The sequence below is a fragment of the Cariama cristata genome, unplaced genomic scaffold (genome assembly GCF_000690535.1).
Source record: "Cariama cristata isolate BGI_N322 unplaced genomic scaffold, ASM69053v1 scaffold15274, whole genome shotgun sequence".
In the NCBI taxonomy this organism is placed as follows: domain Eukaryota; kingdom Metazoa; phylum Chordata; class Aves; order Cariamiformes; family Cariamidae; genus Cariama; species Cariama cristata.
In genome coordinates, this window is record NW_009612466.1 from 72,961 (window position 1) to 89,357 (window position 16,397).

A 16,397-nucleotide genomic window follows, 5' to 3' on the forward strand; every position below is an offset into this window, starting at 1 on the left:
GTAGAACATATAGACAAATATCAAACTGTCTTCTGAGTATTGCAATGGTACGTTTTAGACAAATAGATCTTCTTATGATAAAGCATTTAAAGATAAAAGCAAGTACTATGTGTCATGCCACGGTAGCTTTGATCTGAATGCTTGGTAGGCACTACAGGCTCATTGGAGAAAAAAGTGCAGTAGTTTTCCAGGAGTTTTAGTTGTTTTCGACTTGTGAAAGCCTGCTAAAATACATCAGTTTAAATACAGTTGTTTACTTAAAAAAAAACAGATTAAAAAAAAAAAAGTATTATACAGTTAATCGGTATTTAGAGTTCCAGATCTGATAGTAACCCATTATTTCTAATCCTCTGGAGTCATAGATGTTCTAAAGGGTAGTTTCCTTCTATCCACCTTTGCATTCTCAGTTTCGTGCTGCTTAAGCTGTCGGTTGACCAAGATGGGCTCTTGATTTGAATATTCTTAGTCTGTCTTTGGAGTAGCCCACGTCCTCTTGATTGTGTGACAAAAAGAGACTCCTTAGGCACCTTAAATTTGGCAACTTAAAATTAAATGCTGTGAATTTGCCTTTAGCATACCTTCACAAATTTGATAATTGCATATTTGCTTGAATATAAATATAGATGGACTAGTCCAAGTATTTCTGAGATTTTTTTCCTGAAAAAGAATACGGATTATATGTTATTTTTATGAGAAATGGATTTCACTGGAAAAGAAAGAGGAATATGAATAGTTGGTAAAGTTACTGCTATAGAAAACTTCCAGATTTTGATGTAAGCTAACAACAACAACAAAAAATACTTTTAAAAGTTAAAGTAGGTACCTTGATCTATCCTTAATTCACCCTTTTAGGCAGAGAATCTCGCCTGCTAAGATACAATCCTCTTATGAAGAGTTTATTTTTAGACTGGCTGAAAATAATGCTCTGAGCATAATGCACAACGCAGTTCCCAGAATTGTGATATTGTTGACTCTATCAAGATGTGTGTTCTTAATTTAGCTTGCAGTGTTGCATTTATTTGTAACTCTCATATTTCGTTGATTAAAATTAATTAATTGCTTGGATTGTTAGAGGATTTTTTACTGAATCACAGAATGGCTGAGGTTGGAAGACACCTCTGGAGATCACCTTGTCCAACGCCCCTGCTCAAGCAGGGCCACCCACAGCAGGCTGCCCAGGACCATGTCCAGGCAGCTTTTGAACAGCTCCAAGGATGGAGCCTCCACAACCTCCCCGGACAACCTGTGCTAGCGATTGGTCTCTCACAGTAAAAAAGTGTACCCTGATGTTGAGAGGGAACCTCCCATGTTTTGGTTTGTGCCCATGGCCTCAGGTCCTTTTCCTTCCCTGCATGACATTCTCCTATTTGAGAGAGAATAGTGGAACCTCTGCTGGAGTGGTTAGTTCCTCTCCTGTGGAGATTACTGGAGACTGAGATCAAGGGAAACAGCGAGTGAAGGCAGCCTTACCTCCTTTTAACTGCTGAGGTGAGATGTAGATGTCACTGGTTTAGGCTAATATCTGTGGGAAAATGGGGAAAACAAGGAGATTAATTGTATGTCACTGAATAAAGTTGTAAATCAGGAACTTACCATTCTTATTGAAGTTGAGCAATATTCTGCAGAGTAGAAAAAAATCTTGACACAGTTATTGAACTTAAAGGCCCCTGAAATGATCATGATCTTGCTGTGTAAAATGATATATTAACACATGGCCATAAATCAGAAGATTTTATAATCTGTGTGAGCCGTTTCATGAGTCATCTAAGCTTGTCTCAGCCTTGTATCATTCTTGTCTCATCCTTTGTGCCAATATCTGCTCCTTCTTGGGGCTGGCTTAAATTCTAACAAGAGCAGAAAGAGGAGGAGGCGGCACAGGGAGAAAGGTAGAGCAATTTCACAAAGGCTTCTCTTAGGTCATGTTAAGTGCTGGGTCCTATGAAGGAAACTAGAGACCGACCCAAAGGAAACGGAGCTTTTATATGGGCAGTCTTTTGTGCACAGAATCTTCTCTGAACGTTGCTCAAGAAGTGCAGATGCAGAATTGTAGTAAAGTTGCAGAAAAACCCTGACTAATTTGGTTTTCATTTGTTATTGGGAAAATAACTTTTTCATTTCCTTCATATGAAGTAGAATTGGGGGGGAGAAGGCTGCCAAAACACCAAACCAAAAACCCGTGCAGTAAGATGGAGAGGCAGAGGAGGCAACTGGTCTGGGTTGGGCAATCCACTGATTGTGTTGATCTTCTGTCTGGTAATTACATCTTGAAGAGCAAGTAGGAATGAGCATTTGCTGTATGTAAACGATTGCATTAGATATCAGTTGTCTCATCTTCCCTGGTAATCTCAGTCATCTCCTAATACAGTCTTAAAAGTTCCTGGAGGCCTTTAAAATAAAATAGATGTGTCTGGGTTTACATTAGCTATTTAATCACAGGATATGTTGCTAACTCTCATGTGTCATCTTAAAAGAGGCAAACTGAGGGAAGAGGTAATATATCTCTATTTTCGCTCTTTTCCTTATCAGTATGAATATGTATATATAGAGAGATGGATAGACGGTATGTAGACACTAAAGGCCATATCTTCATGGACAAGCATGGGTAGACTAGTCATTCGAACGCACTGGCTACTAATCAGATTGGAAGATGTGTGCTTCTGATCATGTGGTACTGCATGCAAGGAGTACAGTTCCTTGAAAGCCTGCCATAAAATAAAGCTCGACCAAGCTACATAACTGTTGGTATGATTTTCTAAATGCTCTAATAATCCCTCTGCTTCTTCAAACTGTATTCCTCATTAGGGCTTGGGCAAAATTTAATGATACAAATTCTGAGTCATATATAGACTTGCCAATTTGCATTAATAGCTTGAAGAATCATTGAGAGCTACTCATTTTCTCAAATTAGCAAGTAAATCAGTGAATGTAGTAGAAAGAATGGAGTATGAAATATACTCTATTTGTTTAGCTTTAATTTCTCATTATAACGTTATATTATAGCAGTAAACATCTTGCAGTATAGATTTGTCAGGATAATGAAATCTGAGTACTCTTTCCTCACTACAAGTACTCTGATGAAATCGTTGTTTGAAAATGAATGTTATATATCATTACAAAATTAATTTCTGGTTTTCAGATGATGCACAAAATCTAAACATACAGACTTAACATAATTACACAGCCGGGCTTTCAGAAAAAGCAAAATAAAATGCATTTCTCCTTTTCCAGGTCACATTTATATCCCACAGGCAGTATTTTTACTTTAATTCTGGACAGTGTTTATCCAGTATGGGATCGTAAGCTGAAGGAAAACTAACTGAAATAAAGATTCGCCACCCTGGCCCAGTAAACCCTCTGTATGCCATTCCGCGTGCTAAAACAAGGAGGGGAGAGGTCAGTCTCATTTGCAATGCGTCCATGGAGAATCATTAACCAGAATGTTGTGGATTCAGTAGAAGACTCTTTGGGGTAGTGAAACAAAAGTCTAGGGAAAACATGGTTTCTTCAGTTTGCAGAGAGCTGGGATCTTGAGCTTTGAGATATTTCTAGAAGCAGAACAGAGAAAGCAAGTATTGGCATATAGCTGCTTGAAACTAAAAGATGAGAAACTGGGAAGGGGATTTCAGATTAACAAAAGTAAAGGAAACGAAGGGAAGGATGTGCTTTTGCTGTGGGCATTTCCATTTAACCACACGACTGGCTGAGAGAGACAGGAACTTGCTTATAGGATACAGACAGGCAGACACATCGTAGAAACTGTGCAGGCTAGGAGGAGGCGTGGAAGTCCTGGGCTCCAGCAGGGCTAACAGGTAATCCCACGGGGCAGAGCTCCGCCCAGGAGAGCGGTAATATTGGGAATCCTAAAATAGGAGCTTTCTGGCCAAGAGCCAGCAGCGTTGAGGTCAGGAACGCCGCAATTAGAAGCTCTGAAACAAGATCTTCACTGAGAAAGCAGACTTCATCCTGCTAGCGGAAAAAAATTGGGCTTGACCTTGCCAGGGGGAGACATTGAGGGGAAGCTTTTGCAGTGTCTGGTGTAGGCAGTTTTGCATATAGAGCTTGGCATGCTGTTGCAATTTCCAAAATTAACCAGATTTTAAGAAAACATATATAATAGTTTTAAACTATAAATAAAGCTTGAAATAAAAAAAAAGGCTATGATTTTATGTGCAAGAATTTCCTTACCCCTGATTGCTGTAGCTTCAGGTATGATTATAGCACGTGAGGAGGATATCCTTGATATAATGGGCACTCTTCTGGATCTCTGCGTGGAAAAGCATTTAGTGCTTCTCTTGGTACTAAATGGTCACGAAGTCATATATGTATTGTTTATGGTCTGATAATCAGGATTTATTGTCCTCCTCCTGTTGTAGAATTAGAGACTTGAATTGATTAAAAAAAATAAGATTCTTCAAAGCTTTTAAGCAAATTGATTTACTCTGGCTTGAAAATTCTGATCTTCCCAAATTCATATTAGTTGGTGTGATCCTTGTATTCATCCATGTAATATTCAGTGCTAGAAGGATTTTACAAATGGCATGTCTTACCGTTTAAAAAAACTGCTACATTAGACTTTAATATTAAAATACTGATGAGCGGGTGGAAAATTATTATTAGTTATACCTAATAGGTTGCCATTTTGTTTCTTTCCGGAGCGGGAAGGAAAACCAGAACAGTGAGCCAACTCGGTTACCTGCGGTTTGCTCTGTGCTATTCTGAACAAGTGCATTTGACAAGAAACCAATCTGTTCATAATTCCCCCTGCCAGCTCAGTCCCTATGCCTGGCAATCCGCTGCCCTCCTGCACCTTCCTAATTACATACTGAACAGCGTTCCTTCATTTTATGCTGTGATGAGATCCCTTATCACCCCTCAGTAAGGAGTCGTCTGAGGAGCAGCCAGGAGACCAGCGTCCTCCCGGCCCAGGGCGGCGTGGGAGAGGCTGGCTCGTGTGCCCAGTTTGTGCTTCCAGTTTGCTGCCTGGTTTTAGTGGTGACTGGGGAGGAGGGAAGCTGCCCATCAAAATGCAGTGCAGGCTGGCCTTACTGTTAAGAGGCTTCTCTTGATGGGTAACTTGAATTTTCTCTCCAGCAACCTTAGTAAACTGTATGCTTTTCTATTTGGTTTAGTCATCGTCAACTTGCAAAACAGACCTTTACCCTCCTCTTTAAAGACTGTTATCTTGTTTTCCTTCAATTTTCCCTTTCCAGACAAAACAACACCAATTGCTAGTCTTCTCCAAGAAGAATAGCTTCCCCAGGGGGATATATTTTTATGCCAATGCAGTGACTGTCATTACAGCAGAATGAGCTCATGGACCAGCGGCCCTCTGGTAGACCACTGTGACCTTCAGGTCCTTTTCTGCAGATTTCTTCTCTAACTCATCATTCCCTGTTTCCGTAGTTTGTTTTTCCTACAATAGTAGAGAAGCTTGTATTTGTCCTTGCTAAGTTACGTTTCCAGGTCTTTTCTCTAGGGTAACAGGAATCTTTCAAATTATGATCCTGTTGTATGGTGTACTTGTAGACCATCTCATTCGTGCTGTCTGTAGCTGGAATAAGAGCGCTCTATCCCATCCTTCGGGTCATTACTGAGAACATTGGTTCGTGCTGTCTGTAGCTGGAATAAAAGCGCTCTATTCCATCCTTCGGGTCATTACTGAGAACATTGGGTAATCCCTGCCAAAGACGCACCCTTGTGCAAAGTTACTGAAAATATGTCCCACAGTTTTGGCATTGAACTCCTGTTAACTGTTCTCTGGGTGCCATTTTTTAATTATATGTCCCGAGATTGTTGATGGAAGTGCCAGAATATTATGCAAAGCAGTATTAAAAGACTTGCTGCAACATATATGGCATATATCATATGACATACACAACATAAATGATATTTATTGTCTGAGTAATCTACATTTGTAAATGCAGAGGGGGCTTGTAAACACATCAGTTCTACAATCAACTGTATTATCTGGTGACTGAAAAATGATATTTCGTTTCATTAGGAAATTACTGGAATATTTCTACAGCAAGTTTGCTAGAAAGAATAATATTGGCTTCTCTGAAACAAGGTTCTTAGTTACCACAGTATTGGCATTAATTCTGACCGCTTGTGTGAATGCACAAGCTTATCGTTCATTGTGACAGCATGCAAGATTGAAAAAAAAAACCCCAACCAATCCAAATATGTTTGAAGTCTGGTTTATGTTTTATGTTCTATCTAAAAGTGCCATTCCAAGAGCCAAGAATGTTTTCAGAAGTATAGGTGATTATGTCCTCTTATGTTACATGGTGATCTACAGAATACTGAACTTCCTAAGGTGTTTTTAACAATTTTAAAAACTCTTAGAAGGAAGTTATTAATCAGGCAGACAGCTCACTTCCATGCCTTCCTTTCATAAGGATTTTGTAGCTAATTAATTAAAATTGTTTGTGTTAAAGTATTTTAATGTGAAGAAAGGACTTGTTTCTAATGAATTTGCCCGTAGTTTGATGAACTTAGAATAATTTTTTAAAATTACTGTATTATCTAGAGCAGATTCTTTTAAGGACTCTAGGACATTTTAATCAATGTTTATAATTAAATGAAAGATGACCTTACTGTATGGTGAGAAATACAGTTGTTACTTTGCAAGGTTGAGTTCCTTTATGTTTGATGATTTGCAATGTTTTATGTATTACAAAATCTTATTTAGTATGTTAAGCCTTTGTCATCTCTACTCAGCTTGTCATGAGGTATGGACTGTATGGTCTCCAGGGGACGATGTCTTTAGTTAAGTTAACGTAATAAATGGATGAAATTCTTGCTTTCCTGTCAGCTTTCATAAAACTTTGTCAGCCTTGCAGTCCCTGAGCATTATCAGCAAGATGTATTAATAATTAGCGGGTCCATTGCTTCCCTAAAATATGTGTCAAAAGAAAATGAGTGTAACAGCACATAGAGTTTTGTGGGTTTAAGGCATTAAACGTTACTATATTAAGTTAAAAAATACAAAATTGTTCTGCTTACCTGCTTAAAACATTTCAGTTAAAAAATCCCAAATGCATTTTTAGCCATGTATATTTATTTGGGGTTCGTTATTCTTGGTATATTCCATTTCCTCATTACAGTATTTTCTTGTATGTTCTTCCTAGAATGGCTTTACTCCTTTATATATGGCAGCTCAAGAGAACCACATTGAAGTGGTGAAATATCTCCTGGAGAATGGAGCCAACCAAAGCACAGCTACTGAGGTGAGGTATATTGTTCTTTTTTTACACACACTCTTATTTTCCTTTGCCTTTATATTCAGATTGCTTGAAGTCAGAAGATTTTTCAAACAGAGTATTTTGAGAACTTTCAACCTTTCATTTCAATGAGTTGTATTTAAGAATCTTATCCTTTTTTTCTACACGGACAGAAGACAAGGGTGAACTGTTCTGGAAATGGTGAAAAGTCAAGGGATGAAGTACAGCCTGATTTATTTGACAGCAAAACTTCCACTGACGTTAGTGAGTCAGGACTTTTGCCTTCAGTTTGTGCCCGTTTCTCCTATCAGCTTCCAGGAGAATTTTCTGAAACGAGAGTGAGGCTTTGAAGAGAGGTCCCTAGGGCTGTAGAAATTGCAGGAGGCTAAGGTGGTATTGGCAGGGGAATGGAGTGAATAGTAGGTCGATCATAGGCTAAGCGGAGAGGTACAACATTTCATTTGAACAGATTTACGTCTCTGACAAAGCTCATGAAAACGCAAGCATCTAGGAGTGCCATCTCCTGAGCAACAGGGCTGTCTTTGTGCTGCTTTTTCATTGTGCTGCACTGTGAGAGCTGGGCAAAAGTCAGTGAATAGAATATTATAGCAGGTATCTCCCACGCTTGACTTTATAAGGGGTCTTCTGGGGAAGGTAGTTTGGAGGCTTGCTTCAGCTTCTGCCTCAGCCAGCTGAAAAGTGTGTGGAACATGATGTGAACGCCTTAATTAGGGCTATGAGGACGATGTCCAGGAGGCTGTCTGTATATAGTGTAAAATGGTGTAAAAACAATTAGTATCAACAGTTAGTTGTTGACAAGCTTCCTGTTAGATTGAGTCTTGAGATTTTAGATGAGTTCAGAATATTTTCTGCGTAGCGAGGAAGGGTGAGAAAAAGGCAAGTGGATGCACAAAAGTGATGAGTGGAGGAGGCTCTCTGGGTGCTAGGTTCACAGAACCGCTCAGGTAGAAAGGGGCCTCAGGAGGTCACTTACGCCAACCTCCTGCTCCTTTTCCCCTAAGTGAGGAGCGATGGCAGCTGGACCTCCTTGACCAGCTAAGTTACTCCGATGCTGAGGCTTGTCTGCAACTTTGTGTAACCTATGAATATTCATTATTGTCTGTGATTAGTGTAAATTGGAAATCAAATGAGTAACAAGGATCACATCAATGAGCTCAGCAGGCAATGTGCTGTTTCCTCCTCGGACACTTTATTTCTAGTGTTGGACCACGTGGGTATAAATACACAGAGGATGGTATTAATTGCTAGGTTCTGGATTTAACTGCAGTGCTGTAAACCTGCAGTAACTTCAGTGCAAGTAGGGCAGACACCAAAGTAAAGGAGATGAGACTCCATCTCAAGAGGAGCTGAATCATAAGAACTTCCTTCTGCAAATGTGAGAGGATTTAAGGGCAATGGGGAAAATGGCTAGGTCATGAGGACCATGCTTGCTCTGTTTCCTCCTCTTGTTCCCTTTCTGCTGAATGTTCTTTTATTCCAAGCCAAGGGGACGAGTGAACAGGCTCTGTGCTGCAAAGCATGTCGGCTTTGTGTTTGTTCTATGGATACGGATGTGCTATGTGAAGCAGTAATAGGAAAGTTCCTCTCCTGTCAGAGCTTTTGCTCATGTTTATTACTTTTCCCTAGTCTGTACAGAAACTTACCCAGTTTGGATGGCCTTCACAAACAGATGGATTTGAAATGATGGTGCATTTATGCTTGCGCTCCTTTCCTTTAAACTGAGCTGCTAGTGTTAACAGCTGCTTTACTGTCCGTTCTTTCAATGGATACTGTACTATTTGATGACAGCTCCTAAAATAATCCTCTTGAGGCCTGCATATATGGCGATCGCATTACATGTCAGCTTTCTGAAATATGAAATCCCGTGTGATTGCCAGGCAACATGGCAGAAACACCCTCCTTGTGAAGGAGCCGAGGGGAACGGTAGCTCTCCAAGGCCTGGCCCAGCTACAGCCCACAGATACCTGCTTGCAGCCTTTCTCCCAGTGACTTGTACTGGCTGTGATGGTCAGGTGTGCTAGTGATTCATTCATGAGTCTGCAGGAACTGTGAGGCTGAGATGGTTATACTTCATGTGGCCTCTGCTTGAATGCAGACATCCAGGCATCGCTGGAATTCACAGTATAGTCTTAATTATTATTATTTTTTTTTAATAAAAGTCAGGATGGGGGGAGGAAAAAACCATCAAATGCCCTCCACTCTGAACCCAAGTCCAAGTCTGTCTTCTGCCATCAGAAAGGTCAGTTCTCACTTTTGTAGCTTATAAAGTAAAGGCTGTCTACCCCCTTATTGCTTATCTAGTTAAGTTTTGGGTCTTCCTGAGGTGATGGTTTCGGTGTTTCGAGTGTTACTGAAGGACAGCCTGAGCCACGGTCCATTTTCACACATGCCCAGGGTCAGTCTCATGAACAGAATGAGGAAATGGCATATTAAATAAGATGGGATGGCAGCCTAAACTGAAGATGCCACTGAAATACATGGAGAAGGATCTTCTGTTTGGCATCAAAGATTGGCGCTCCCCATGTGGGGAGGTGGGGAAATGAAATGCTTTCTCTGAGTTCTGATCAGCCATGCTTCCCAGAAGCAATAGGAGAGGGAATGCAGACAGAGTTGTGTCCTTTTAGAGAAGGATGGAAGATAAAGTGGTGCAAATCAAATGGGTGATCTTGTCTTTGAAGCTTGGAAACTTGCACTGCCTTTGGATATATTTCATTTCCTGTAACGCTTATGTACATATATATACAAAATGAGAGTAAGGATGAGCTCAGTTTCACAGGGCCTCTAATCCAGGATTTGTTCTCATGTTCCCAGAGGCAAAAGGCAAATGCATTAAGCCATTTCAACACCTAATGTAGCCCCAATCTCAGAATTATCTTTACAGTTCAGCTGTTTCATCAGCTGTTCACCCTTTTTTAAATTCACTGTACAGAATTTAATCTCTATTACAGAAAGAAACCATAGTAGTATCGCTGTTACAATGCACCTACCCACAGTTGTACACAAAAGGGAGTGAATGTTATTAGATTACTAAGGGGAAGAATTGCTTTGGCAATTCTTCAGATGTTTCTTTCAGCATGTGTTGGCTCTCATTCCTGCCTAACTTGTCATTTATTATTTTATCATCTTTCCATATTCCTATTCCAAATCAGTTCTGTCTCATTCCTATGCCTTTTACAATGTATCTAAATCAGTTTTCTCACTTTCTGGCTATAATCAACTCTATACTTGTTCCTTCCAACCTAGACGTAGAAGACCTTGTTTTAGTCCCTTCCCTTTTCTTGCGCTGTTACTCACCGTGCCTCCGGTCACAGAGAGCTGCTTTGTTCCTTGTGGCTCCGCTGCCTGCCGATCTAGCACGTGGTTACAGCACGTATGTGCTTGGGCACTGTGCAAGACAGGAGCTAGATTCAGTTTTACAGTCAGAATAAAAGATAGGGAAACCGGCAGGACTTCAGCCGAGAGAGCAGGTTGTGACCATGTGACTCATTTTAAAGCACTGGCGATCCAGGGCCTGTGTGGAGGAACAAGACAATTTGAAAATAATTTTAAAACAAAGCTAAAACTATGAATGAAAAGCAGAGCGATTTTTCTGACTCTGTTTTTCAAAAAAATACAAATAATCTAATGTTTTCCTGCTTCAAACTAGAATAAATTCCTAAACATGAGCTGGCTCTTTTGATTTACAGTCTGTGTGTAATTTAGAATGGGAGACCGCAGCAAATGCATCCGAAGATAGGCTTTCTTTTCGCAGAGTGAGATACTCAGAAACAGGTTCCCTGTGTATTTTTCACACCTACTTTGTTCAGTGCTGACTAATCCTTACCAAAATATTGCTAAAAATATGCTTTGTGGCCCATTATAAGATGATAAGTAATTAAGAGAGATACAGTAGAATGACCCTTTGCTTGTACTTGACTTTAAAAAAGACTATTTGAAGTGGAAAAAGTGTGCTTCTGACATGTTTGAAATCATATCTGGGTTAAAATGTTGTACCTCTGACGTCGTTTCACTGGAGACAGTGGTGCAGAGGTAGTAAACACTGCCCTTACCAAATTTCTGTGTGTGAACAGCACTGTGCAAATCACTGAAGCTGTACGTCCTTCAGCTTACCGAGCACATCTTGTTTTCTTCTCTACCAGGATGGTTTCACTCCTCTAGCTGTTGCACTGCAGCAAGGACACAACCAGGCGGTGGCCATCCTCCTGGAAAATGACACCAAGGGGAAAGTGAGATTGCCAGCTCTGCATATTGCCGCTAGAAAAGACGACACCAAATCAGCGGCGCTCTTACTACAGAACGACCATAATGCCGATGTGCAGTCCAAGGTAACGTGATGCTGCCCTGGAGGTAACAGGGTAGTCACGTGGCTGAGTGCCGATGGGCAACAAACTTTACGTCCTTCACCTTAACGGTTAAAGGTAATTTCTTCTGTGGGGAAAGACAAGTTGCTCGACCAGTATCACCAGTAATATATCTACTTTTGCAGTGTTTAGCTACACTGTAATTATAAACTACTCATTTTTCTGCTTTTTAGTTATACCTCCCATTTCTTTGGTAACCAGGTCTCTCATTATTTGTAAACCGGAAGACACTGAAATGGAAGCAGAATTGCTGCTTCCCTATTAAATAGATTACTGGTTTATTGCCCATGGGAAGATAGGTTGTATTTAAAGTTAATGCATGCTTGAATGGCTTTTCCCATAATTAACAGCATAACTCATTTCAAAAAGCAACATAGTTCTTCGTTTTGCGGCCAGTCTTTAATATTGTTCCTCTTTTTCCCAAACCATGCTGCATCAGATGATGGTGAATAGGACGACTGAGGTACCGAGATCAAAAATTTTTAATTACTCTTTCTGTTACTTGTAATTATTTTCTCTGCTCTGTGGCAATATTTCATTATTATTTCGCACCAGAACTGAAGATATGACTCTTTTTTAATACATAGAAATTTGTGACTCTGCAAACCTATTTTTATTTATCCTTTATCTTAGAATTTCCTTTTATTTGTGTCACTATTGAAGTAAACTTTTGAGAATTTACATTAGTTCAAAGAAGTCTGAAGCGAGTAATGGAGCTAAGAGGATAAAGATGCTTTTCTAGCTCAATTTCATTAATTATGAAAATGCACTCACTTGATGTAACTAAATTAAGGTGTCTGGCTCAGCCAGAATAATGGTAAAATTCATTTTCCTTCTTTTACAATAATAAATATAATCAAATCCTCCAAGGTAAAAACTTGTTCAGAGCATCTGCTTAGTTTTACCATTGTTGTTCTTACGATCTTTTCAATAAAGTTTTAAAAAGTCCTTAAGGGATAGTACACAATCAGAATTTACCTGCAGCAGATAATATTACATTTCTCATGCTGATTCTGGAAATACTGACTCTCCGAGCACTTCCACTAAAAATCATGGGTCTGATTGGCTAGAACTGTGATTTCTCCCTTAAAGATTATTGTCACATTTAGAGAAAAGAATTATTTCCAAGAATGTGGTCATTATTTGAATGCCTGCTTCTAAATAATGGAGTTTCTCTGTTAGATGAGGGATTGAATTTTGAATGCCCGCACCTGCGTGAAAACGCTTCACACTTGGTGTGTGTGCGCATGAGCAAGTTACCAGGAGGCAGCCGGCGGCGTCAATCGGAAGGGTGCCAGCTTCTCTCTGGCATCTGCCCGTCGGCATGTCCTTCACTGTGGGAAGGGTGAAGGGGGTTACCTCTCCCTCACCGGCCACTGTGTTACTTCTCGGTACCTTGCCTTTGTCACCAGGCAAACGTGTGTCCACAAGAAGGTAGTTGTTCATGCAATATGCATTCAATCCTTAGCTTAACGCAGTATCGTATTTGTGTGCCTAATATCCTCAGCAGGCATTTCCCTGGTAATTTATCACAGCAAGAAGACTATGGATCTAATGAGTGTTTGACTGGACTTTGACCAGGATCACCTGTGGGCTGACAAGGAAGTAAATGGAATTAGGGTAAAATAGCGGGCTGATTGCTCCGTCTTTTGGGAATAAAGTTGATTTCAGAGTACAACATCTGCCTACATTTCTTTATTCCATAAGCAGTTTAAAGTGATGTTTTGTACACTGAAAGAAATGAAACTTAGTTGAAGATATGGTACAGTCTAGAAGGCAGAAGTATTTCTCTCTTTCTACAACCAACAGAAAGATCTGATCAAATCAGTGTAAAGCTCTTCAGGGAAACCTCAAAAGCAAGGTCCTTTCTACTTGAATTACTTATGAGACTAAAAGCTTGCTCTGTGTCCTAGTTTCTGAAAAATTAATCTTTTTTATGTTGTGTCAAGCAATTCTGTATCTTGTAGCTGGGGCAGGTTTCACCTTCCTAGTGTTCAAGAGGCAATAAGTAAATTGTGTTTTTTCTGATGTATAGATGACAAAGTTGCTTCAGATCCTTTGAGATCCAAACTGTATATAATATAAATAATTATGATTCTTATACTGTGCTACTAAGTAGTTTCTCATGTACACCAAAGTCTTGGCTTACATTTTTAATTACAACTGCTTTTTCAAGAAAAAAAAAAGGGGGGGGGAAGGAAATATGTACCAGTAAACAGATGCAGCCCAAAAGACCCATGTTGCTTCCAACTGTAATAAGGAATCTTCCTTTATTTTCTTTAAGAATGGCTAATATCTTAATATTTTCTATGATGAAAGCTATGTTTCTTATTGGCCACTGATTCAGGAGACTGAATTGGAGAATGAAAGAATGAAGCACTTTTGATAACCTCTCGTATGAAAACTGCACTCTCTGCCTGAAAGGCTGTGCTGTATTATAGGTGAACTGGATAAAATTGACACGATACGTTTGTTTGCCAGCAGCTTTTAAAATCAAGTTCTAGTTAAGTTGATTATCTTGTATTAAAATTATTTCTATAATAAGGGCTGTTTCCCTTTGTAGAGTGGCTTTACACCTTTGCATATAGCTGCGCACTATGGAAATGTCAATGTGGCAACGCTTCTGCTAAACCGAGGAGCCGCTGTCGATTTCACAGCAAGGGTACGGAGTCATTTCTTTCTCTTCTTAGTGGTAATGGCCTACAAAAGTGGGAGTGTTCCGTTGTGTAATTCTTAGTCAAGAGTAAGTGAGGAGCAAAGTAATGCTGAAATTCTGTTGTGTTCAAAGATGGGTTTTTTTTGCAGTAATCCTTAAAGGTTGCCTCCATGCAATGCACAAGAGTCCTTGGGAGTTGAGCAGCGACCAGTATTCCCAGCTGAAGGCAGCAGGCTCCTTTGGCTACCTCCAGAAAGCTGCTGCTCTCATAATGTGTCAACTCACTTCAGCTTTTCTGTCAGTTAGACATACTCCAGAAATACACGTAGCATTTATGATTTATTGGCTTTTTCAGTATTCCCTATGTGTCTTTAATTTGATATTTTCACATATAAACATATTTTGAAAAACAGAAAGTAAGGTATATTGCCATTATATAAATGCAACAATAAAAGTACTAATTAATCATGACTACTGTTTTATGGTAAACAACTGCAGAGCTACATAATGTAGTCTCTTTGCTGTTGTATGTTACATAGTTTGAAGCACAGCGTCTGGTGCCATGAAAACCTCTGATTATCTGTACCTTACCATAGCTACAGGATCGCAAGTTTTCTGTTGAATTTTGCCAGCCACACTTTGAATTACGTTAGGGTTCTGCCTTTCAGATTGACTTCCTCCTGTTGCCAATCTGGAATAGCTGCTCAGATTACCTCCTTCCTCCCCCAAAGCATTTGCAAGGACTTTCAGCCTAAACAGGACCTACTCCTTTACACTATTGGCATGACACTAAGAAGGTTTATTTGTGTAGGAGTCACGCATTTGTGTACTCTGTGTATGTTGCGGTGATTGAAATGCATCAGTGTTTTGTGAATATTGACTCATTGGGACTCTGATACATGTTTGTTTATTTGTCTGACTCTGGGACTGTGATGTTTGCTGCTTTGGCAGATGTGCTGCTTTGTTTATTTAAACAAACCCACACAATGAATAAAGATTCTTGCTCAGGAAGGAATTACTAACTCTAGCTTATATGGTGTGTGCCTAGCTCTGATGCTCAAGTACATTTGTGTTTAATCTCTACAATGTGATGGGCTCGTTTTTTGTGATGCAAACACAAATTCACCACCATTATACACCTTCAAATCCATCATGCTCATGGTTTGTTCTTTTCATGGTGTAGAATGGAATCACCCCACTGCATGTGGCTTCCAAAAGGGGAAACACAAACATGGTGAAGCTCTTGTTGGATCGCGGAGGGCAGATCGATGCCAAAACCAGGGTGAGTCTTTCTATTCCCTGAATATGATGTTGTCCCTTCTTGGGAATGGATTGGGATTTTTTGCTTGCTTGGTTTTGTTTTTGTTTTTTAAAGCCAGAGGCTGAGAACACCAAGATTCATAGCTAGGAATTCAGCTTCAGGAATTGTGTCTTGTTCTCTGTTCTTAAAGTGAGACATTAGATGCGGCTGTTATAAATGACTAAAAAAAAAAAAAAGTTCAGCTGAACACAGCTCCAAAAATGTTAAACACTGCCTCCTCACAAATGTACTCTTCTTGAAACTTGGATCAAATTTAAATTGTGACTCCAAAAATAATTGATAAAGAAATTTTTTGGTACTTCCTTTTTTTTTTTAATTCAGAATGCTACCTTTAGTTTTCAGATTGTTATTTGTTTTATGTAGACAGTTTTCTATGGTATCAGACTAAGGAATGGCAGGTACTGGTGACAGTAGGAGGCAGAAATACTGCTTCCTTTAGTCTCCCGTATAATCTACCTCCATTCTACAAGAAAAAGCTGATGAAACTGATGTTTATGAGGAAATAAGCCTGTTAGTTGGTCCAGCCTCACATGACAGAACACGTGTGCTGCACAGCAATGGGAAGTGGAGGGCTGGGACTCAGCTAAGCCTTTCAGTCTCCCACTCCTGCGTGTCTGTGCCAGTCATAGCGTGCCTCATGAGAGCCGCTGTAGTGGGCTGGCAGTCACTTTTTATTGAAGCGTCAATACTGGGAACAAGTAACCTACTCTGGGCCGGCAGCCACTCACCTCCTCCCCAGACTCACCACAGAGAACTAGGTGACCCTCACTGGCTTCCTCCTCCCAGTTAAAAAAACACCAATACCGTGCTCTTTA

The 16,397-nt window shown here is 39.9% G+C and overlaps 1 protein-coding gene across 1 annotated transcript in view; it reads left to right on the forward strand.

Annotated features, from left to right (window-relative positions):
- Positions 1-15,564, forward strand: part of LOC104160520 (ankyrin-2-like) — a 52,928-nt gene extending 37,364 nt beyond the window's left edge. The window contains exons 5-9 of the mRNA XM_009698653.1: positions 7,131-7,229; positions 11,384-11,569; positions 12,045-12,068; positions 14,169-14,267; positions 15,445-15,564. Of these exons, the coding sequence (XP_009696955.1) occupies positions 7,131-7,229; positions 11,384-11,569; positions 12,045-12,068; positions 14,169-14,267; positions 15,445-15,564 (528 nt within the window). The remainder of the gene's footprint in view (positions 1-7,130; positions 7,230-11,383; positions 11,570-12,044; positions 12,069-14,168; positions 14,268-15,444) is intronic.
- Positions 15,565-16,397: the final 833 nt, after the last annotated feature.